General features: G+C 36.6%; 1 protein-coding gene across 3 annotated transcripts in view; it reads left to right on the top strand.

Annotated features, from left to right (window-relative positions):
* The window catches only part of nrg2a (neuregulin 2a), a 180,508-nt gene that overhangs the window by 120,943 nt on the left and 32,954 nt on the right, over positions 1 to 26,611 (top strand). For 2 of the 3 annotated variants that reach the window (XM_031809390.1, XM_031809393.1), the window contains exon 5: positions 18,440 to 18,516. In XM_031809390.1, coding sequence (XP_031665250.1) covers positions 18,440 to 18,516 — 77 coding nt within the window. Of the gene's footprint in view, positions 1 to 18,439; positions 18,517 to 19,171; positions 19,231 to 26,611 lie in introns of all 3 variants that reach the window. The other variant, XM_031809392.1, reaches the window with a different exon arrangement.

The following is a 26,611-nucleotide window of genomic DNA, read 5'->3' as shown; positions in this document are numbered from 1 at the left end:
TGTACCATAACAACATTTTAAAGCTGTACTATAACAACATTATGAAGCTGTACTATAACATCATTATGAAGCTGTACCATAACAACATTATGAAGCTGTACTATAACATCATTATGAAGCTGTACTAGAACAACATTATGAAGCTGTACCATAACAACATTTTGAAGCTGTACTATAACATTATGAAGCTGTACTATAACATCATAATGAAGCTGTACTATAACATTATTAAGCTGTACTATAACATCATTATGAAGCTGTACCATAACAACATTATGAAGCTGTACTATAACATTATTAAGCTGTACTATAACATCATAATGAAGCTGTACTATAACATTATTAAGCTGTACTATAACATCATTATGAAGCTGTACCATAACAACATTATGAAGCTGTACCATAACAACATTATGAAGCTGTACCATAACAACATTATGAAGCTGTACTAGAACAACATTATGAAGCTGTACTATAACAACATTATGAAGCTATACTAGAACAACATTATGAAGCTGTACTATAACAACATTATGAAGCTGTACAAGAACAACATTATGAAGCTGTACTATAACAACATTATGAACCTGTACCATAACAACATCATGAAGCTGTACCATAACAACATTATGAAGCTGTACTATAACATCATTATGAAGCTGTACTATAACAACATTATGAAGCTGTACTATAACAACATTATGAAGCTGTACTATAACATAATGAAGCTGTACCATAACAACATTATGAAGCTGTACTAGAACAACATTATGAAGCTGTACCATAACAACATTATGAAGCTGTACCATAACAACATTATGAAGCTGTACTATAACATCATTATGAAGCTGTACTATAACAACATTATGAAGCTGTACTATAACAACATCATGAAGCTGTTCCATAACAACATTATGAAGCTGTACTATAACATTATGAAGCTGTACTAGAACATCATTATGAAGCTGTACCATAACAACATAACAACATTATGAAGCTGTACTAGAACAACATTATGAAGCTGTACTATAACAACATTATGAAGCTGTACTATAACATTATGAAGCTGTACTATAACATATTTAAGCTGTACTATAACATCATTATGAACCTGTACTAGAACAACATTATGAAGCTGTACTATAACAACATTATGAATCTGTACTATAACATTATGAAGCTGTACTATAACATCATGATGAAGCTGTACCATAACAACAGTATGAAGCTGTACTATAACAACATTATGAAGCTGTACTATAACAACATTATGAAGCTGTACTAGAACAACATTATGAAGCTGTACTATAACAACATTATGAAGCTGTACCATAACAACATTATGAAGCTGTACTATAACATCAATATGAAGCTGTACTATAACAACATTATGAAGCTGTACTATAACAACATCCTGAAGCTGTACCATAACAACATTATGAAGCTGTACTATAACATTATGAAGCTGTACTAGAACATCATTATGAAGCTGTACCATAACAACATTTTAAAGCTGTACTATAACAACATTATGAAGCTGTACTATAACATCATTATGAAGCTGTACCATAACAACATTATGAAGCTGTACTATAACATCATTATGAAGCTGTACTAGAACAACATTATGAAGCTGTACCATAACAACATTTTGAAGCTGTACTATAACATTATGAAGCTGTACTATAACATCATAATGAAGCTGTACTATAACATTATTAAGCTGTACTATAACATCATTATGAAGCTGTACCATAACAACATTATGAAGCTGTACTATAACATTATTAAGCTGTACTATAACATCATAATGAAGCTGTACTATAACATTATTAAGCTGTACTATAACATCATTATGAAGCTGTACCATAACAACATTATGAAGCTGTACCATAACAACATTATGAAGCTGTACCATAACAACATTATGAAGCTGTACTAGAACAACATTATGAAGCTGTACTATAACAACATTATGAAGCTATACTAGAACAACATTATGAAGCTGTACTATAACAACATTATGAAGCTGTACAAGAACAACATTATGAAGCTGTACTATAACAACATTATGAAGCTGTACCATAACAACATCATGAAGCTGTACCATAACAACATTATGAAGCTGTACTATAACATCATTATGAAGCTGTACTATAACAACATTATGAAGCTGTACTATAACAACATTATGAAGCTGTACTATAACATAATGAAGCTGTACCATAACAACATTATGAAGCTATACTAGAACAACATTATGAAGCTGTACCATAACAACATTATGAAGCTGTACCATAACAACATTATGAAGCTGTACTATAACAACATTATGAAGCTGTACTATAACAACAATATGAAGCTGTACCATAACAACATTATGAAGCTGTATTAGAACAACATTATGAAGCTGTACTAGAACAACATTATGAAGCTGTACTATAACAACATTATGAAGCTGTACTATAACATTATGAAGCTGTACCAGAACAACATTATGAAGCTGTACTATAACATTATGAAGCTGTACCATAACAACATTATGAAGCTGTACTATAACATTATGAAGCTGTACTAGAACAACATTATGAAGCTGTACTATAACAACATTATGAAGCTGTACTATAACATTATGAAGCTGTACTAGAACAACATTATGAATCTGTACTATAACATTATGAAGCTGTACTATAACATCATGATGAAGCTGTACCATAACAACAGTATGAAGCTGTACTATAACAACATTATGAAGCTGTACTATAACAACATTATGAAGCTGTACTAGAACAACATTATGAAGCTGTACTATAACAACATTATGAAGCTGTACCATAACAAAATTATGAAGCTGTACTATAACATCAATATGAAGCTGTACTATAACAACATCATGAAGCTGTACCATAACAACATTATGAAGCTGTACTATAACATTATGAAGCTGTACTAGAACATCATTATGAAGCTGTACCATAACAACATTTTAAAGCTGTACTATAACAACATAATGAAGCTGTACTATAACATTATTAAGCTGTACTATAACATCATTATGAAGCTGTACCATAACAACATTATGAAGCTGTACTATAACATTATTAAGCTGTACTATAACATCATAATGAAGCTGTACTATAACATTATTAAGCTGTACTATAACATCATTATGAAGCTGTACCATAACAACATTATGAAGCTGTACCATAACAACATTATGAAGCTGTACCATAACAACATTATGAAGCTGTACTAGAACAACATTATGAAGCTGTACTATAACAACATTATGAAGCTATACTAGAACAACATTATGAAGCTGTACTATAACAACATTATGAAGCTGTACAAGAACAACATTATGAAGCTGTACTATAACAACATTATGAAGCTGTACCATAACAACATCATGAAGCTGTACCATAACAACATTATGAAGCTGTACTATAACATCATTATGAAGCTGTACTATAACAACATTATGAAGCTGTACTATAACAACATTATGAAGCTGTACTATAACATAATGAAGCTGTACCATAACAACATTATGAAGCTATACTAGAACAACATTATGAAGCTGTACCATAACAACATTATGAAGCTGTACCATAACAACATTATGAAGCTGTACTATAACAACATTATGAAGCTGTACTATAACAACAATATGAAGCTGTACCATAACAACATTATGAAGCTGTATTAGAACAACATTATGAAGCTGTACTAGAACAACATTATGAAGCTGTACTATAACAACATTATGAAGCTGTACTATAACATTATGAAGCTGTACCATAACAACATTATGAAGCTGTACTATAACATTATGAAGCTGTACTAGAACAACATTATGAAGCTGTACTATAACAACATTATGAAGCTGTACTATAACATTATGAAGCTGTACTAGAACAACATTATGAATCTGTACTATAACATTATGAAGCTGTACTATAACATCATGATGAAGCTGTACCATAACAACAGTATGAAGCTGTACTATAACAACATTATGAAGCTGTACTATAACAACATTATGAAGCTGTACTAGAACAACATTATGAAGCTGTACTATAACAACATTATGAAGCTGTACCATAACAAAATTATGAAGCTGTACTATAACATCAATATGAAGCTGTACTATAACAACATTATGAAGCTGTACTATAACAACATCATGAAGCTGTACCATAACAACATTATGAAGCTGTACTATAACATTATGAAGCTGTACTAGAACATCATTATGAAGCTGTACCATAACAACATTTTAAAGCTGTACTATAACAACATTATGAAGCTGTACTATAACATCATTATGAAGCTGTACCATAACAACATTATGAAGCTGTACTATAACATCATTATGAAGCTGTACTAGAACAACATTATGAAGCTGTACCATAACAACATTTTGAAGCTGTACTATAACATTATGAAGCTGTACTATAACATCATAATGAAGCTGTACTATAACATTATTAAGCTGTACTATAACATCATTATGAAGCTGTACCATAACAACATTATGAAGCTGTACTATAACATTATTAAGCTGTACTATAACATCATAATGAAACTGTACTATAACATTATTAAGCTGTACTATAACATCATTATGAAGCTGTACCATAACAACATTATGAAGCTGTACCATAACAACATTATGAAGCTGTACCATAACAACATTATGAAGCTGTACTAGAACAACATTATGAAGCTGTCCTAGAACAACATTATGAAGCTGTACCATAACAACATTATGAAGCTGTACCATAACAACATTATGAAGCTGTACCATAACAACATTATGAAGCTGTACTAGAACAACATTATGAAGCTGTACTAGAACAACATTATGAAGCTGTACTATAACAACATTATGAAGCTGTACAAGAACAACATTATGAAGCTGTACTATAACAACATTATGAAGCTGTACCATAACAACATCATGAAGCTGTACCATAACAACATTATGAAGCTGTACTATAACATCATTATGAAGCTGTACTATAACAACATTATGAAGCTGTACTATAACAACATTATGAAGCTGTACTATAACATAATGAAGCTGTACCATAACAACATTATGAAGCTATACTAGAACAACATTATGAAGCTGTACCATAACAACATTATGAAGCTGTACCATAACAACATTATGAAGCTGTACCATAACAACATTATGAAGCTGTACTATAACAACATTATGAAGCTGTACTATAACAACAATATGAAGCTGTACCATAACAACATTATGAAGCTGTATTAGAACAACATTATGAAGCTGTACTAGAACAACATTATGAAGCTGTACTATAACAACATTATGAAGCTGTACTATAACATTATGAAGCTGTACCAGAACAACATTATGAAGCTGTACTATAACATTATGAAGCTGTACCATAACAACATTATGAAGCTGTACTATAACATTATGAAGCTGTACTAGAACATCATTATGAAGCTATACTATAACATGATGAAGCTGTACTAGAACAACATTATGAAGCTGTACTAGAACAACATTATGAAGCTGTACCATAACAACATTATGAAGCTGTACTAGAACATTATGAAGCTGTACTATAACAACATTATGAAGCTGTACTATAACATTATGAAGCTGTACTAGAACAACATTATGAAGCTGTACTAGAACAACATTATGAAGCTGTACCATAACAACATTATGAAGCTGTACTAGAACATTATGAAGCTGTACTATAACATTATGAAGCTGTACCATAACAACATTATGAAGCTGTACTATAACATTATGAAGCTGTACTATAACATTATGAAGCTGTACTAGAACAACATTATGAAGCTGTACCTGAACAACATTATGAAGCTGTACCATAACAACATTATGAAGCTGTACTAGAACATTACGAAGCTGTACTATAACAACATTATGAAGCTGTACTATAACATTATGAAGCTGTACCATAACAACATTATGAAGCTGTACCATAACAACATTATGAAGCTGTAAAATAACAACATTATGAAGCTGTACCATAACAACATTATGAAGCTGTAAAATAACAACATTATGAAGCTGTACCATAACAACATTATGAAGCTGTACCATAACAACATTATGAAGCTGTACTAGAACAACATTATGAAGCTGTACTAGAACATCATTATGAAGCTGTACCATAACAACATAACAACATTATGAAGCTGTACTAGAACAACATTATGAAGCTGTACTATAACAACATTATGAAGCTGTACTAGAACAACATTATGAAGCTGTACTATAACATTATGAAGCTGTACTATAACATATTTAAGCTGTACTATAACATCATTATGAACCTGTACTAGAACAACATTATGAAGCTGTACTATAACATCATTATGAAGCTGTACTATAACAACATTATGAAGCTGTATAATAACAACATTATGAAGCTGTACTATAACATTATGAAGCTGTACTATAACATCATTATGAAGCTGTACCATAACAACATTAAGAAGCTGTACTATAACAACATTATGAAGCTGTACTATAACAACATTATGAAGCTGTACTAGAACAACATTATGAAGCTGTACTATAACAACATTATGAAGCTGTACCATAACAACATTATGAAGCTGTACTATAACAACATTATGAAGCTGTACAAGAACAACATTATGAAGCTGTACTATAACAACATTATGAAGCTGTACCATAACAACATCATGAAGCTGTACCATAACAACATTATGAAGCTGTACTATAACATCATTATGAAGCTGTACTATAACAACATTATGAAGCTGTACTATAACAACATTATGAAGCTGTACTATAACATAATGAAGCTGTACCATAACAACATTATGAAGCTATACTAGAACAACATTATGAAGCTGTACCATAACAACATTATGAAGCTGTACCATAACAACATTATGAAGCTGTACCATAACAACATTATGAAGCTGTACTATAACAACATTATGAAGCTGTACTATAACAACAATATGAAGCTGTACCATAACAACATTATGAAGCTGTATTAGAACAACATTATGAAGCTGTACTAGAACAACATTATGAAGCTGTACTATAACAACATTATGAAGCTGTACTATAACATTATGAAGCTGTACCAGAACAACATTATGAAGCTGTACTATAACATTATGAAGCTGTACCATAACAACATTATGAAGCTGTACTATAACATTATGAAGCTGTACTAGAACATCATTATGAAGCTATACTATAACATGATGAAGCTGTACTAGAACAACATTATGAAGCTGTACTAGAACAACATTATGAAGCTGTACCATAACAACATTATGAAGCTGTACTAGAACATTATGAAGCTGTACTATAACAACATTATGAAGCTGTACTATAACATTATGAAGCTGTACTAGAACAACATTATGAAGCTGTACTAGAACAACATTATGAAGCTGTACCATAACAACATTATGAAGCTGTACTAGAACATTATGAAGCTGTACTATAACATTATGAAGCTGTACCATAACAACATTATGAAGCTGTACTATAACATTATGAAGCTGTACTATAACATTATGAAGCTGTACTAGAACAACATTATGAAGCTGTACCTGAACAACATTATGAAGCTGTACCATAACAACATTATGAAGCTGTACTAGAACATTACGAAGCTGTACTATAACAACATTATGAAGCTGTACTATAACATTATGAAGCTGTACCATAACAACATTATGAAGCTGTACCATAACAACATTATGAAGCTGTAAAATAACAACATTATGAAGCTGTACCATAACAACATTATGAAGCTGTAAAATAACAACATTATGAAGCTGTACCATAACAACATTATGAAGCTGTACCATAACAACATTATGAAGCTGTACTAGAACAACATTATGAAGCTGTACTAGAACATCATTATGAAGCTGTACCATAACAACATAACAACATTATGAAGCTGTACTAGAACAACATTATGAAGCTGTACTATAACAACATTATGAAGCTGTACTAGAACAACATTATGAAGCTGTACTATAACATTATGAAGCTGTACTATAACATATTTAAGCTGTACTATAACATCATTATGAACCTGTACTAGAACAACATTATGAAGCTGTACTATAACATCATTATGAAGCTGTACTATAACAACATTATGAAGCTGTATAATAACAACATTATGAAGCTGTACTATAACATTATGAAGCTGTACTATAACATCATTATGAAGCTGTACCATAACAACATTAAGAAGCTGTACTATAACAACATTATGAAGCTGTACTATAACAACATTATGAAGCTGTACTAGAACAACATTATGAAGCTGTACTATAACAACATTATGAAGCTGTACCATAACAACATTATGAAGCTGTACTATAACATCATTATGAAGCTGTACTATAACAACATTATGAAGCTGTACTATAACAACATCATGAAGCTGTACCATAACAACATTATGAAGCTGTACTATAACATTATGAAGCTGTACTAGAACATCATTATGAAGCTGTACCATAACAACATTATGAAGCTGTACTAGAACATCATTATGAAGCTGTACCATAACAACATTTTAAAGCTGTACTATAACAACATTATGAAGCTGTACTATAACATCATTATGAAGCTGTACCATAACAACATTATGAAGCTGTACTATAACATCATTATGAAGCTGTACTAGAACAACATTATGAAGCTGTACCATAACAACATTATGAAGCTGTACCATAACAACATTATGAAGCTGTACCATAACAACATTATGAGGCTGTACTAGAACAACATTATGAAGCTGTACTATAACAACATTATGAAGCTATACTAGAACAACATTATGAAGCTGTACTATAACAACATTATGAAGCTGTACAAGAACAATATTATGAAGCTGTACTATAACAACATTATGAAGCTGTACCATAACAACATCATGAAGCTGTACCATAACAACATTATGAAGCTGTACTATAACATCATTATGAAGCTGTACTATAACAACATTATGAAGCTGTACTATAACAACATTATGAAGCTGTACTATAACATAATGAAGCTGTACCATAACAACATTATGAAGCTGTACTAGAACAACATTATGAAGCTGTACCATAACAACATTATGAAGCTGTACCATAACAACATTATGAAGCTGTACTATAACATCATTATGAAGCTGTACTATAACAACATTATGAAGCTGTACTATAACAACATCATGAAGCTGTTCCATAACAACATTATGAAGCTGTACTATAACATTATGAAGCTGTACTAGAACATCATTATGAAGCTGTACCATAACAACATAACAACATTATGAAGCTGTACTAGAACAACATTATGAAGCTGTACTATAACAACATTATGAAGCTGTACTATAACATATTTAAGCTGTACTATAACATCATTATGAACCTGTACTAGAACAACATTATGAAGCTGTACTATAACATCATTATGAAGCTGTACTATAACAACATTATGAAGCTGTACTATAACAACATTATGAATCTGTACTATAACATTATGAAGCTGTACTATAACATCATTATGAAGCTGTACCATAACAACAGTATGAAGCTGTACTATAACAACATTATGAAGCTGTACTATAACAACATTATGAAGCTGTACTAGAACAACATTATGAAGCTGTACTATAACAACATTATGAAGCTGTACCATAACAACATTATGAAGCTGTACTATAACATCAATATGAAGCTGTACTATAACAACATTATGAAGCTGTACTATAACAACATCATGAAGCTGTACCATAACAACATTATGAAGCTGTACTATAACATTATGAAGCTGTACTAGAACATAATTATGAAGCTGTACCATAACAACATTTTAAAGCTGTACTATAACAACATTATGAAGCTGTACTATAACATCATTATGAAGCTTTACCATAACAACATTATGAAGCTGTACTATAACATCATTATGAAGCTGTACTAGAACAACATTATGAAGCTGTACCATAACAACATTTTGAAGCTGTACTATAACATTATGAAGCTGTACTATAACATCATAATGAAGCTGTACTATAACATTATTAAGCTGTACTATAACATCATTATGAAGCTGTACCATAACAACATTATGAAGCTGTACTATAACATTATTAAGCTGTACTATAACATCATAATGAAGCTGTACTATAACATTATTAAGCTGTACTATAACATCATTATGAAGCTGTACGATAACAACATTATGAAGCTGTACCATAACAACATTATGAAGCTGTACCATAACAACATTATGAAGCTGTACTAGAACAACATTATGAAGCTGTACTATAACAACATTATGAAGCTATACTAGAACAACATTATGAAGCTGTACTATAACAACATTATGAAGCTGTACAAGAACAACATTATGAAGCTGTACTATAACAACATTATGAAGCTGTACCATAACAACATTATGAAGCTGTAAAATAACAACATTATGAAGCTGTACCATAACAACATTATGAAGCTGTAAAATAACAACATTATGAAGCTGTACCATAACAACATTATGAAGCTGTACCATAACAACATTATGAAGCTGTACTAGAACAACATTATGAAGCTGTACTAGAACATCATTATGTAGCTGTACCATAACAACATAACAACATTATGAAGCTGTACTAGAACAACATTATGAAGCTGTACTATAACAACATTATGAAGCTGTACTAGAACAACATTATGAAGCTGTACTATAACATTATGAAGCTGTACTATAACATATTTAAGCTGTACTTTAACATCATTATGAACCTGTACTAGAACAACATTATGAAGCTGTACTATAACATCATTATGAAGCTGTACTATAACAACATTATGAAGCTGTATAATAACAACATTATGAAGCTGTACTATAACATTATGAAGCTGTACTATAACATCATTATGAAGCTGTACCATAACAACATTAAGAAGCTGTACTATAACAACATTATGAAGCTGTACTATAACAACATTATGAAGCTGTACTAGAACAACATTATGAAGCTGTACTATAACAACATTATGAAGCTGTACCATAACAACATTATGAAGCTGTACTATAACATCATTATGAAGCTGTACTATAACAACATTATGAAGCTGTACTATAACAACATCATGAAGCTGTACCATAACAACATTATGAAGCTGTACTATAACATTATGAAGCTGTACTAGAACATCATTATGAAGCTGTACCATAACAACATTATGAAGCTGTACTAGAACATCATTATGAAGCTGTACCATAACAACATTTTAAAGCTGTACTATAACAACATTATGAAGCTGTACTATAACATCATTATGAAGCTGTACCATAACAACATTATGAAGCTGTACTATAACATCATTATGAAGCTGTACTAGAACAACATTATGAAGCTGTACCATAACAACATTATGAAGCTGTACCATAACAACATTATGAAGCTGTACCATAACAACATTATGAGGCTGTACTAGAACAACATTATGAAGCTGTACTATAACAACATTATGAAGCTATACTAGAACAACATTATGAAGCTGTACTATAACAACATTATGAAGCTGTACAAGAACAATATTATGAAGCTGTACTATAACAACATTATGAAGCTGTACCATAACAACATCATGAAGCTGTACCATAACAACATTATGAAGCTGTACTATAACATCATTATGAAGCTGTACTATAACAACATTATGAAGCTGTACTATAACAACATTATGAAGCTGTACTATAACATAATGAAGCTGTACCATAACAACATTATGAAGCTGTACTAGAACAACATTATGAAGCTGTACCATAACAACATTATGAAGCTGTACCATAACAACATTATGAAGCTGTACTATAACATCATTATGAAGCTGTACTATAACAACATTATGAAGCTGTACTATAACAACATCATGAAGCTGTTCCATAACAACATTATGAAGCTGTACTATAACATTATGAAGCTGTACTAGAACATCATTATGAAGCTGTACCATAACAACATAACAACATTATGAAGCTGTACTAGAACAACATTATGAAGCTGTACTATAACAACATTATGAAGCTGTACTATAACATATTTAAGCTATACTATAACATCATTATGAACCTGTACTAGAACAACATTATGAAGCTGTACTATAACATCATTATGAAGCTGTACTATAACAACATTATGAAGCTGTACTATAACAACATTATGAATCTGTACTATAACATTATGAAGCTGTACTATAACATCATTATGAAGCTGTACCATAACAACAGTATGAAGCTGTACTATAACAACATTATGAAGCTGTACTATAACAACATTATGAAGCTGTACTAGAACAACATTATGAAGCTGTACTATAACAACATTATGAAGCTGTACCATAACAACATTATGAAGCTGTACTATAACATCAATATGAAGCTGTACTATAACAACATTATGAAGCTGTACTATAACAACATCATGAAGCTGTACCATAACAACATTATGAAGCTGTACTATAACATTATGAAGCTGTACTAGAACATCATTATGAAGCTGTACCATAACAACATTTTAAAGCTGTACTATAACAACATTATGAAGCTGTACTATAACATCATTATGAAGCTGTACCATAACAACATTATGAAGCTGTACTATAACATCATTATGAAGCTGTACTAGAACAACATTATGAAGCTGTACCATAACAACATTTTGAAGCTGTACTATAACATTATGAAGCTGTACTATAACATCATAATGAAGCTGTACTATAACATTATTAAGCTGTACTATAACATCATTATGAAGCTGTACCATAACAACATTATGAAGCTGTACTATAACATTATTAAGCTGTACTATAACATCATAATGAAGCTGTACTATAACATTATTAAGCTGTACTATAACATCATTATGAAGCTGTACCATAACAACATTATGAAGCTGTACCATAACAACATTATGAAGCTGTACCATAACAACATTATGAAGCTGTACTAGAACAACATTATGAAGCTGTACTATAACAACATTATGAAGCTATACTAGAACAACATTATGAAGCTGTACTATAACAACATTATGAAGCTGTACAAGAACAACATTATGAAGCTGTACTATAACAACATTATGAAGCTGTACCATAACAACATCATGAAGCTGTACCAGAACAACATTATGAAGCTGTACTATAACATCATTATGAAGCTGTACTATAACAACATTATGAAGCTGTACTATAACAACATTATGAAGCTGTACTATAACATAATGAAGCTGTACCATAACAACATTATGAAGCTATACTAGAACAACATTATGAAGCTGTACCATAACAACATTATGAAGCTGTACCATAACAACATTATGAAGCTGTACTATAACAACATTATGAAGCTGTACTATAACAACAATATGAAGCTGTACCATAACAACATTATGAAGCTGTATTAGAACAACATTATGAAGCTGTACTAGAACAACATTATGAATCTGTACTAGAACAACATTATGAAGCTGTACTAGAACAACATAATGAAGCTGTTCCATAACAACATTATGAAGCTGTATTAGAACAACATTATGAATCTGTACTAGAACAACATTATGAAGCTGTACTAGAACAACATAATGAAGCTGTACTATAACAACATATGTGCAAGAATGTGCATAAAGTATATGGGTTTGTATTCTGGGTTTTGTCATTTCAAAAAACATGTCCTTGCAGCAAGCTCAAAACATGTAAATGTTTATGATGCTATCCCGTATCATGACAGTTTGCATCAATATGACAGTCTGTGCTGGAGAACGAGTGTTGTGCTGTTGTGTTTGACATCTCAACAGTTTCAGTATCACATCCTATCATAGTGTGCTTTGGTCCATTATGTAAACATCATGTGCTTCCATGTTGGTCTACGATGAAGAATATTGTGTAGGTCCACTGGCCAGCCGTTGTGTGTGTTCTGCTGGCTCCAGCAACACTGCTCAGCAAGCAGTGAGGACATGGCTGCAACAGCCATTCAATAAGCTGTGTACAAATTGGAGGGAGCAATAACTCAATTGCTGCAGCTAATTCACTCACGGTCGAGGCACGGGTCCAGAAGAGTTGGATAATGCAGTGGAGGCCTGCGGGGAATTGTTGCCCCAAAGCCATCTCATTCAATATAGGCCAGGCTTCAGCCGGTATTACTCATCTGCTGAACAAGTCCGGCCGACAGCTGGCCCTATTTGAATGTCCGGCTCCTTCACTTTGAAATATATAGTTCTTTAGAGGGGAAGGAAAAGTTTAACGAATGAAGGTAATCTAGTGGCACTGTAGTTCATGCCATGTTACACAGTATCAGCCACATTAGCAAAGATTCCTGCAGGTCGGGGACAAGAAATCAGACAGGACCAGTGAATAATATGAGTCTGGATCAGGTACAGTCTGTACTGTAGGTCAGAGGTACATGTACGACTCATCAGGCCAATATTCTTCATGGAGGAAGAAGAAGAACACCCATCAGACATCCGACTGCTAATTGCCTTTGGGGTCATTACTGTGTCTTTAGTCTAATGGGGTTTGTTCTGCTGCAATGCTTGTGTGCTATGTGCTGTGTTCTTGGTTTATGTTGAAAGAAGATATTTAATCCTGTTTAAAAACCTCAAACCGATATAGATTTCTTTCAATGTGTGCTCAATTTGTTCACCGTTTCCTTAACGAGGACAGATTTCAACATTTGTAGATTTTACAGTGACAGTGCATTGGTCTTAGTCATTTCTCCAGCAGTCTTTCCCTATTATTGTGTGATCCTCCATTTAACATATCACTCAGTATGAGTCATTAGACATGATGGAATATCATAATATTTCTGGGAGACATTTTAGAAATGTCATAAATCACCAGGAATGACCTCTGGTGGATTAACGGTCCTGTTTGGTGGAGAGAGAGTGTGGAATGTTGGCACCCCTCAATGAACCACACATCCTGATTCGTTGAGAGAGAGGGAGAGGGGAGAAGGGGCTAAGGAGACTGTCTGGTGGTTGAGGATGAAGAGAAGCCCATATAGAGAGGTGTACCAAAATGACAGATGACCATGGCGGTATAGAGGACTAAGTTATGAGGCTACTCCTGAATTACTATTGGAGTTGTATGTGGTGTGCTTTCTGGCGCCTCGTGACGGCCGTAGCATCACCCGAGTGTGAGTTGAATTTTGATAGTAGTGAAGAGTAGCTAGCTAGCCTCTAGTCCAGTTGCTAGTACGGAACTCTCACTTCATCCGACTGAGTCCTACTACAAAGCCACAGATAGTGTGAATGGTCGAGACACCATGATGACAACGTGCTGCCTCCCGCCTCCCTGCTTCCGTCTCTTCTCTTTGAACACCTCCTCCCTGCGCTGACCTCAATCAAGCCATGAACATTCTCAACCTTTAGTCTCTTGACTGTCGATCTACTCATGATGAATAATGATGTTGTTTTTAAATTGCTTGTTTTTTGTTTTTGTTGCTTTACAGCACTTTGAAATGTTCTTTATGTACAGCACTATAAAAGTTGAATCAATGATAATTATTATTGTTATTATTATAAATATGGTTGTTGTGGTTCATGAGCAAACTCAACAGAACTTTGCCAACATGAATGAGGTGTGACAGTGTAACTCTGGACGTCAACTGTCTTCACCATATTCAATGCACTCCTCTCCACCAGACATGTAGAAAGGCCAGGGAACAAAGATGTGGGCACAGAGAGAGACATAAAAGTGCAATAAAATGCTCCCAGAACATCATGGCCAAAATTATATGTGGTTGCTATATGATGAAGTGCACAGGCAGGGGGCCTACTGCGTTTATTACCTGGATAATAAAGATTCAACATATGTAGAATGAGTTCTCTTCTATACAGGACTCAAGTCAAATGATGCAGGGCTATTTGCAGCCCCATGTGAAGAAGGAAGAGGCCAATAGGTTAGAAAGAGAGGGGGATGGTGTGATTGGAGGGGGGGTTGTTTCATCCCTGTGGGTTGGTTTCCCCATGCACCCCCCTACCTCCCTGGTGGGGCACTTGAGGACACATGTAGGCCCACCCCTCTGGCACTCTCAATCAGGGGAACATTAGTCCACGACCTCTGCCTTTCTCACTGGTGTACCTGTCAGTTATAACAGCACAGATGGGGAGGTGGGGACGGGCGGCCTAATATCTGCAAAATTGGGGATATTAGGAGAGAGGGAGAGGAAGAGACAGACTGGAGGAAAAGGGAATGTTTTTGTATTTTGAACAGTGTACCCTCCTACTAAGTCTGCCAGCCATGTCTACAGACAGTCACGGACAACAAAGGGAAAACTAGCCACGGACACTGACGTCTTGCTTCCGGACAAGCTAAACACCTTCACCGCCTGCTTTGAGGATTACACAGTGCCACCGATGCGGCCCGCTTCCAAGAACTGTGTGCTCTCCTTCTCCGTGGCCGAAGTGAGTAAGACATTTAAGCGTGTTAACCCTCACAAAATTGCCGGCCCAGACGGCATCCTTAGCCGTGACCTCAGACCGTGCGCAGACCAGCTGGCTAGAGTATTTACGGATATATTCAATCTCTCCCTATGTCTGTTGTCCCCGCATGCTTCAAGATGTCCACCGTTGTTCCTGCTCCATAGCACTCACTTCCGTCATCAAGTACTTTGAGAGACTAGTCAAGGATCATAACACCTCTATCTTACCTGATACTGTATAGTAGACCTGCAAACTGCCCTATCCCATCTGGACAAGAGGAATACCTATGTAAGAATGCTGTTCATTGACTATAGCTCAGCATTCAACACCATAGTACCCTCCAAGCTCATCGTTAAGCTCGAAGCCCTGGGTCTGAACCCTGCCCTGGACTTCCTGACGGGCCGCCCCCAGGTGGTGAAGATAGGAAACAACACCTCCACTTCGCTGATCCTCAACACTGGGGCCCCACGAGGATGGACTTCAGGAAACAGCAGAGGGAACACCCCCGTTCCTCGGAGTACACATCACTGACAAATTGAAATGGTCCACCCACACAACCTCAGGAGGCTGAAGATATTTGGCTTGGCACCTAAAACCCTCACAAACTTTTACAGACGCACAATTGAGAGCATCCTGTAGGGCTGTATCACTACCTGGTACGGCAAATGCACCGCCCACAACCGCAGGGCTCTCCAGAGGATGGTGCGGTCTGCAAAACACATCACCGGGGGCAAGCTACCTGCCCTCCAGGACACCTACAGCACTCGATGTCACAGGAAGGCCAAAAAGATAATCAAGATCACCACTGCCTGTTCACCCCGCTATCATTCAGAAGGCGAGGTCAGTACACGTGCATCAAAGCTGGGACTGAGAGATTGAACAACAGCTTCTATCTCAAGGCCATCAGACTGTTAAATAGCCATCACTAGTACATTAGAGGCGGCTGCTCTATATACATAGACTTGACATCACTGGCCACTTTAATAATGGAACACGAGTCACTTTAATAATGTTTACACATTTTGCTTTGCCCATCTCATATGTATATACTGTATTCTATCCTATTCTGCTGTAGCTTAATCAATGCTGTGCTGACATTACTCGTCCAAATATTTATATATTCTTAATTCCATTTCTTTACTTTAGATTGTGTGTATTGTTAGATATTACTTGTTAGATATTACTGCACTGTTGGAGCTAGAAACACTAGATTTTCACTTCACCCGCAATAACATCTGCTAAACACGTGTATGTGACAAATAACATTTGATATGATCTAGTTTGATTTTTACTCTGACTGTTTTATAGTGCCATCCAATGCAAAGTGCCTTCCAATGCAAAGGCAGAGTTTGTTTAAGTGATGGTTCACTCCAGAATCCAGATGTTTTGAGCCCTTCTAAAGTTGTCTAATGTTGCCATGAGCCCATATCCTATATTGTCTATTGTTTGATCCAGCTATATGCCTCAGTCCCAATGTTTCCATGTCTATGCTTCTATGTTACCTGATTCTCTACCAACAGGCGCTGTTGGATGCAGCTACAGTTTGTTTGCTAAGAACTGGTGGTGTGGAAATGTTGCCTTCATGAGCATACATGTTCCTACCAGTGTTAATGTGTTTGAACACATGACACTATTGATTGTTAGATGATACAGATAGACTAGGATGGTAGAGATCATTGAGTCCTCATGGACCTCATGGTCACCTGCCTTCTATTCAGCAAGAGACATTCACTCTTGTTGAGTGACACTCATTTCTAACCCAATTACTTGACTGAGTAAGCCAAAATCTAGTGATGCTTTTTAGTGTAATGTTTCTGGACCACCCTATTGCATATTGTAATGTAACATCTCTTTCAGGCCTTCACCAGTAACGTGTGTACAGACTTCACTACTGCGTTTTTCATATCATGTTGTCCCCCTCTCCTCCTCCCCAGATGTCCAGATGGATTCTTCGGCCAGCGGTGTTTGCAAACAGAGCCGCTGCGGTTGCGCATGCCCAATCCTTACAAAAGTATGTTCACATGACACCAACAGCTGAGAACAGAGTCACGTTGTCACTGGGCTTCCTTTATGGTCCTCTTCCTCCTCCTTCCTCTCAGGTCAACCAAAGCCATGGGTGGTGCGCGGCACAACAGTGTCACCGGTGGGATCGCTTTGCTTCTACTGTCTCTGGTGTTGCTGCGGTTCTAATTCAGTTTTCTTCTGCTTCTTTCTTTCTCTGCCTTTCTCCTTTAATTTCCTCATTTCTTCATATCCTCTCCTCTCGATACCCTCCATCTCTGCTCTCTCTCTCTCTCTCTCTCTCACTCCCTCCCTCCCTTTTCCCTTCCTCCTTCCTTCCTCTTCCCTTCCTCCTTCCTTCCTCTTCCCTTCTTCCTCCCTTCCTCCTCCCTTCCTCTTCCCTTCTTCCTCCCTTCCTCCTCCCTTCCTCTTCCCTTCTTCCTCCCTTCCTCTTCCCTTCCTCTTCCCTTCCTCTTCCCTTCCTCCTCCCTTCCTCCTCCCTTCCTCCTCCCTTCCTCTTCCCTTCCTCTTCCCTTCCTCCTCCCTTCCTCCTCCCTTCCTCTTCCCTTCCTCTTCCCTTCCTCTTCCCTTCCTCTTCCCTTCCTCCTCCCTTCCTCCTCCCTCCCTCCTCCCTCTCTGTTTGTGGTTTTGTTTCTTTCCATCAGGTGTCCGAATGACTTTACTGGTGATCGCTGTCAAAACTACGTCATGGCCAGTTTCTACCGTATGTCCATTTCCTCTTCTGTCTATCTATCTGCCTGTCTGCTTGTCTGTCTATCTGCCTGCCTGCCTGTCTGTCTATCTGCCTGCCTGCCTGCCTGCCTGCCTGTCTGTCTGTCTGTCTGTCTGTCTGTCTGTCTGTCTGTCTGTCTGTCTGTCCGCCTGTCCGTCTGTCCGTCTGTCTGTCTGTCTCTCCTGCATGTGGTACAGGATGTTGACATGTGGCAGGACTCTATGTTGTTTGGTCCTAATAGCTGTTCTCTGCCATCTGTGTGTGTTGACTCATCCCTGCGGCGATGCTCCATTCGGACCAACATCGTTCATTTGTTGATGTTCTAATTTTAAAACAAATGACCGCATTACAGACAATTAGCGTAGAGATGCATTCACTGGATCCCCTTCAACAAGTTCAGTCGGCATGTGACTTGGTACTGAATGTCCTTGACATTTATATGTACAGTAATTGCATGTGCTCTGCTAGAATGGAATACTTGGATTGCTGTGTGTGTCTCCAGTCAGGGAGAAAACCAAAGTCATTTGTGATAACATTAGTGCTGATCCATGGACAGAAATACCCTGATTATATTGCATTAGTTATCAAACAGGAATGTCAGGTGACATAACTGTTAGGAATAAGACAGATGACGCCTGATTCAGCTTAATGACATTGCCAGTTGTAATACAAATGACATTACAGTCCTAATTGACTGATTACATTAACTGGTCGTTATTCTAATTCCTCTGTATGTTTTGTCAATTTGTTATTGATAAGATAAACTACCCAGGGTACTTTTTGACTATCCATATTGCCCATGGATCATCACTAAATGCAATAGGCAAAATAAGCATGTAGGTATTGCATCACTTCATATGGAACATGCTTGTCTGAATGAAATGCATAGGCAGTATACAATGACAACACCTGCCTGGTCACATCATGGATCAGGACATGTATGGACAATGCCATTCTTAGTTGTATTCCCTGACCACACATACACACACACACACACACACACACACACACACACACACACACACACACACACACACACACACACAGAGCTTACCCTGCTATTCCCCTCACTGTTTCTGCGATAACAATTCCCAAGCTTTAACAGCAGAATACCATTCTCACAGTAAAACAACACACTCTGCCTGCTCTCACAGAGGTCCTCCTCAGCCCTGAGTTCCTGCCCTATAATTACATTACAGTGTAGTATTAAACAGCACTAGTGGCCTGGGGCGACTGATCTTAACCCAACAACAGCGCTCCACATTGGCAACCCCAGCAAGCATGTCCATCAACCTCACAATTACACCCAGATTAGAGACGCATGTGGAGAACTTGAGCTCGACAGCTCATCCCTCGAAGCTACTGGCTCTGATGTACAGTTAACTGCCCAAATAAAGGAAACACCAACATATAAAGTGTCTTAAAAGGGCGTTGGGCCACAACGAGCCAGAACAGCTTCAATGGACCTTGGCATAGACTCTACAAGTGTCTGAAACTTTATTGGAGGACTTTATTGGAGGAATGCAACGTAATTCTTACGCAAGAAATTCCATCATTTTGTTGATGGTGTTTTAAAATGCTGTCTCAGGCACCACTCCAGAATCTCACATAAGTGTTCAATTGGGTTGAGATCTGGTGACTGAGACAAAATCACCGATACAGTCATTTTTATACAGGACCTTAAGCATGATAAGATGATAATTGCTTAATATACTCAGGAACCACACATGTGTGGAAGCACCTGCTTTCAATATACTTTGTATCCCTCAAGCACCTGCTTTCAATATACTTTGTATCCCTCATTTACTCAAGAGTTTCCTTTATTTTGGCATTTAACTGTATGTCCACATACTGTGTGGGATCATGGTATTTGTGCCCCACTCAGGGTTGCTATGTTTCCCTGTGTTTACACATCAACATGACCCCTGGGTTAACTAGTATTTATCCATTACTTTTTTTTAAGGGCAGTTTAAATCTCCAAAGGGGATTGAATCCTCCTTAAAATTTCACAAAGGGTTAAAGTGGTTGTCTAATAGGGTTAAGGTAGGGTTATAGTGGTTATCTAGTAGGGTTAAGGTAGGGTTATAGTGGTTGTCTAGTAGGGTTAAGGTAGGGTTATAGTGGTTATCTAGTAGGGTTAATGTAGGGTTATCTAGGTTATCTAGTAGGGTTAAGGTAGGGTTATAGTGGTTATCTAGTAGGGTTAAGGTAGGGTTATAGTGGTTATCTAGTAGGGTTAATGTAGGGTTATCTAGGTTATCTAGTAGGGTTAAGGTAGGGTTATAGTGGTTATCTAGTAGGGTTAAGGTAGGGTTATAGTGGTTATCTAGTAGGGTTAAGGTTGGGTTATAGTGGTTATCTAGTAGGGTTAATGTAGGGTTATAGTGGTTGTCTAGTAGGGTTAAGGTTGGGTTATAGTGGTTATCTAGTAGGGTTAATGTAGGGTTATAGTGGTTGTCTAGTAGGGTTAAGGTAGGGTTATAGTGGTTATCTAGTAGGGTTAATGTAGGGTTATCTAGTAGGGTTAAGGTAGGGTTATAATGGTTGTCTAGTAGGGTTAAGGTAGGGTTATAATGGTTGTCTAGTAGGGTTAATGTAGGGTTATAGTGGTTGTCTAGTAGGGTTAAGGTAGGGTTATAATGGTTGTCTAGTAGGGTTAATGTAGAGTTATAGTGGTTGTCTAGTAGGGTTAAGGTAGGGTTATAATGGTTGTCTAGTAGGGTTAATGTAGGGTTATAGTGGTTGTCTAGTAGGGTTAAGGTAGGGTTATAATGGTTGTCTAGTAGGGTTAAGGTAGGGTTATAGTGGTTATCTAGTAGGGTTAATGTAGGGTTATCTAGGTAATCTAGTAGGGTTAAGGTAGGGTTATAGTGGTTGTCTAGTAGGGTTAAGGTAGGGTTATAGTGGTTATCTAGTAGGGTTAATGTAGGGTTATCTAGGTTATCTAGTAGGGTTAAGGTAGGGTTATAGTGGTTGTCTAGTAGGGTTAAGGTAGGGTTATAGTGGATGTCTAGTAGGGTTAAGGTAGGGTTATAGGGGTTATCTAGTAGGGATAAGGTAGGGTTATAATGGTTGTCTAGTAGGGTTATAGTGGATGTCTAGTAGGGTTAAGGTTGGGTTATAGTGGTTATCTAGTAGGGTTAAGGTAGGGTTATAGTGGTTATCTAGTAGGGTTAAGGTTGGGTTATAGTGGTTATCTAGTAGGGTTAATGTAGGGTTATAGTGGTTGTCTAGTAGGGTTAAGGTAGGGTTATAATGGTTATCTAGTAGGGTTAAGGTAGGGTTATAATGGTTGTCTAGTAGGGTTATAGTGGATGTCTAGTAGGGTTAAGGTTGGGTTATAGTGGTTATCTAGTAGGGTTAAGGTAGGGTTATAGTGGTTATCTAGTAGGGTTAAGGTTGGGTTATAGTGGTTATCTAGTAGGGTTAATGTAGGGTTATAGTGGTTGTCTAGTAGGGTTAAGGTTGGGTTATAGTGGTTATCTAGTAGGGTTAATGTAGGGTTATAGTGATTGTCTAGTAGGGTTAAGGTAGGGTTATAGTGGTTATCTAGTACGGTTAATGTAGGGTTATCTAGGTTATCTAGTAGGGTTAAGGTAGGGTTATAGTGGTTGTCTAGTAGGGTTAAGGTAGGGTTATAGTGGTTATCTAGTAGGGTTAATGTAGGGTTATCTAGTAGGGTTAAGGTAGGGTTATAATGGTTGTCTAGTAGGGTTAATGTAGGGTTATAGTGGTTGTCTAGTAGGGTTAAGGTAGGGTTATAATGGTTGTCTAGTAGGGTTAATGTAGGGTTATAGTGGTTGTCTAGTAGGGTTAAGGTAGGGTTATAATGGTTGTCTAGTAGGGTTAATGTAGGGTTATAGTGGTTGTCTAGTAGGGTTAAGGTAGGGTTATAATGGTTGTCTAGTAGGCTTAATGTAGGGTTATAGTGGTTGTCTAGTAGGGTTAAGGTAGGGTTATAATGGTTGTCTAGTAGGGTTAAGGTAGGGTTATAGTGGTTATCTAGTAGGGTTAAGGTAGGGTTATAGTGGATGTCTAGTAGGGTTAAGGTAGGGTTATAGTGGGTGTCTAGTAAGGTTAAGGTAGGGTTATAGTGGTTATCTAGTAGGGATAAGGTAGGGTTATAATGGTTGTCTAGTAGGGTTATAGTGGATGTCTAGTAGGGTTAAGGTTGGGTTATAGTGGTTATCTAGTAGGTTTAAGGTAGGGTTATAGTGGTTATCTAGTAGGATTAAGGTAGGGTTATAATGGTTATCTAGTAGGGTTAAGGTAGGGTTACAATGGTTGTCTAGTAGGGTTATAGTGGATGTCTAGTTGGGTTAAGGTTGGGTTATAGTGGTTATCTAGTAGGGTAAAGGTATGGTTATAGTGGTTATCTAGTAGGGTTAAGGTAGGGTTATAGTGGATGTCTAGTAGGGTTAAGGTAGGGTTATAGTGGTTGTCTAGTAGGGTTATAGTGGTTATCTAGTAGGGTTAAGGTAGGGTTATAATGGTTATCTAGGAGGGTTAAGGTAGGGTTATCTAGTAGGGTTATAATGGTTGTCTAGTAGGGTTAAGGTAGGGTTATAGTGGTTATCTAGTAGGGTTAAGGTAGGGTTATCTAGTAGGGTTATAATGGTTGTCTAGTAGGGTTAAGGTAGGGTTATAGTGGTTATCTAGTAGGGTTAAGGTAGGGTTATAGTGGTTATCTAGTAGGGTTAAGGTAGGGTTATAGTGGATGTCTAGTAGGGTTAAGGTAGAGTTATAGTGGTTATCTAGTAGCGTTAAGGTAGGGTTATAGTGGTTGTCTAGTAGGGTTAAGGTAGGGTTATAGTGGTTGTCTAGGAGGGTTATAGTGGTTATCTAGTAGGGTTAAGGTAGGGTTATAGTGGTTGTCTAGTAGGGTTAAGGTAGAGTTATAGTGGTTATCTAGTAGGGTTAAGGTAGGGTTATAGTGGTTATCTAGTAGTGTTAAGGTAGGGTTATAGTGGTTATCTAGTAGGGTTAATGTAGGGTTATCTAGGTTATCTAGTAGGGTTAAGGTAGGGTTATAGTGGTTGTCTAGTAGGGTTAAGGTAGGGTTAAAGTGGTTATCTAGTAGGGTTAAGGTAGGGTTATCTAGTAGGGTTATAATGGTTGTCTAGTAGGGTTAAGGTAGGGTTATCTAGTAGGGTTATAATGGTTGTCTAGTAGGGTTAAGGTAGGGTTATAGTGGTTATCTAGTAGGGTTAAGGTAGGGTTATCTAGTAGGGTTATAATGGTTGTCTAGTAGGGTTAAGGTAGGGTTATAGTGGTTATCTAGTAGGGTTAAGGTAGGGTTATAGTGGATGTCTAGTAGGGTTAAGGTAGGGTTATAGTGGTTGTCTAGTGGGGGTAAGGTAGGGTTATAGTGGATGTCTAGTAGGGTTAAGGTAGAGTTATAGTGGTTATCTAGTAGCGTTAAGGTAGGGTTATAGTGGTTGTCTAGTAGGGTTAAGGTAGGGTTATAGTGGTTGTCTAGGAGGGTTATAGTGGTTATCTAGTAGGGTTAAGGTAGGGTTATAGTGGTTGTCTAGTAGGGTTAAGGTAGAGTTATAGTGGTTATCTAGTAGGGTTAAGGTAGGGTTATAGTGGTTATCTAGTAGGGTTAATGTAGGGTTATAGTGGTTGTCTAGTAGGGTTAAGGTTGGGTTATAGTGGTTATCTAGTAGGGTTAATGTAGGGTTATAGTGGTTGTCTAGTAGGGTTAAGGTAGGGTTATAGTGGTTGTCTAGTAGGGTTAATGTAGGGTTATCTAGGTTATCTAGTAGGGTTAAGGTAGGGTTATAGTGGTTGTCTAGTAGGGTTAAGGTAGGGTTATAGTGGTTATCTAGTAGGGTTAATGTAGTGTTATCTAGTAGGGTTAAGGTAGGGTTATAATGGTTGTCTAGTAGGGTTAATGTAAGGTTATAGTGGTTGTCTAGTAGGGTTAAGGTAGGGTTATAATGGTTGTCTAGTAGGGTTAATGTAGGGTTATAGTGGTTGTCTAGTAGGGTTAAGGTAGGGTTATAATGGTTGTCTAGTAGGGTTAATGTAGGGTTATAGTGGTTGTCTAGTAGGGTTAAGGTAGGGTTATAATGGTTGTCTAGTAGGGTTAAGGTAGGGTTATAGTGGTTATCTAGTAGGGTTAATGTAGGGTTATCTAGGTTATCTAGTAGGGTTAAGGTAGGGTTATAGTGGTTGTCTAGTAGGGTTAAGGTAGGGTTATAGTGGTTATCTAGTAGGGTTAATGTAGGGTTATCTAGGTTATCTAGTAGGGTTAAGGTAGGGTTATAGTGGTTGTCTAGTAGGGTTAAGGTAGGGTTATAATGGTTGTCTAGTAGGGTTAAGGTAGGGTTATAGTGGTTATCTAGTAGGGTTAAGGTAGGGTTATAGTGGATGTCTAGTAGTGTTAAGGTAGGGTTATAGTGGATGTCTAGTAGGGTTAAGGTAGGGTTATAGTGGTTATCTAGTAGGGATAAGGTAGGGTTATAATGGTTGTCTAGTAGGGTTATAGTGGATGTCTAATAGGGTTAAGATTGGGTTATAGTGGTTATCTAGTAGGTTTAAGGTAGGGTTATAGTGGTTATCTAGTAGGGTTAAGGTAGGGTTATAATGGTTATCTAGTAGGGTTAAGGTAGGGTTATAATGGTTGTCTAGTAGGGTTATAGTGGATGTCTAGTAGGGTTAAGGTTGGGTTATAGTGGTTATCTAGTAGGGTTAAGGTATGGTTATAGTGGTTATCTAGTAGGGTTAAGGTAGGGTTATAGTGGATGTCTAGTAGGGTTAAGGTAGGGTTATAGTGGATGTCTAGTAGGGTTAAGGTAGGGTTATAGTCGTTATCTAGTAGGGTTAAGGTAGGGTTATAGTGGTTATCTAGTAGGGTTAAGGTAGGGTTATAGTGGTTGTCTAGTAGGGTTAAGGTAGGGTTATAGTGGTTGTCTAGTAGGGTTAAGGTAGGGTTATAATGGTTGTCTAGTAGGGTTATAGTGGTTGTCTAATAGGGTTAAGGTAGGGTTATAGTGGTTGTCTAGTAGGGTTAAGGTAGGGTTACAGTGGTTGTCTAGTAGGGTTAAGGTAGGGTTATAGTGGTTATCTAGTAGGGTTAAGGTATGGTTATAATGGTTGTCTAGTAGGGTTAATGTAGGGTTATAGTGGTTGTCTAGTAGGGTTAAGGTAGGGTTATAATGGTTGTCTAGTAGGGTTAATGTAGGGTTATAGTGGTTGTCTAGTAGGGTTAAGGTAGGGTTATAATGGTTGTCTAGTAGGGTTAAGGTAGGGTTATAGTGGTTATCTAGTAGGGTTAATGTAGGGTTATCTAGGTTATCTAGTAGGGTTAAGGTTGGGTTATAGTGGTTATCTAGTAGGGTTAATGTAGGGTTATAGTGGTTGTCTA

The sequence above is a fragment of the Oncorhynchus kisutch genome, linkage group LG29 (genome assembly GCF_002021735.2).
Source record: "Oncorhynchus kisutch isolate 150728-3 linkage group LG29, Okis_V2, whole genome shotgun sequence".
Lineage (NCBI taxonomy): Eukaryota > Metazoa > Chordata > Actinopteri > Salmoniformes > Salmonidae > Oncorhynchus > Oncorhynchus kisutch.
Note: the sequence above shows the minus strand (reverse complement) of the source record. Positions and strands in the feature narration are given on the sequence as shown.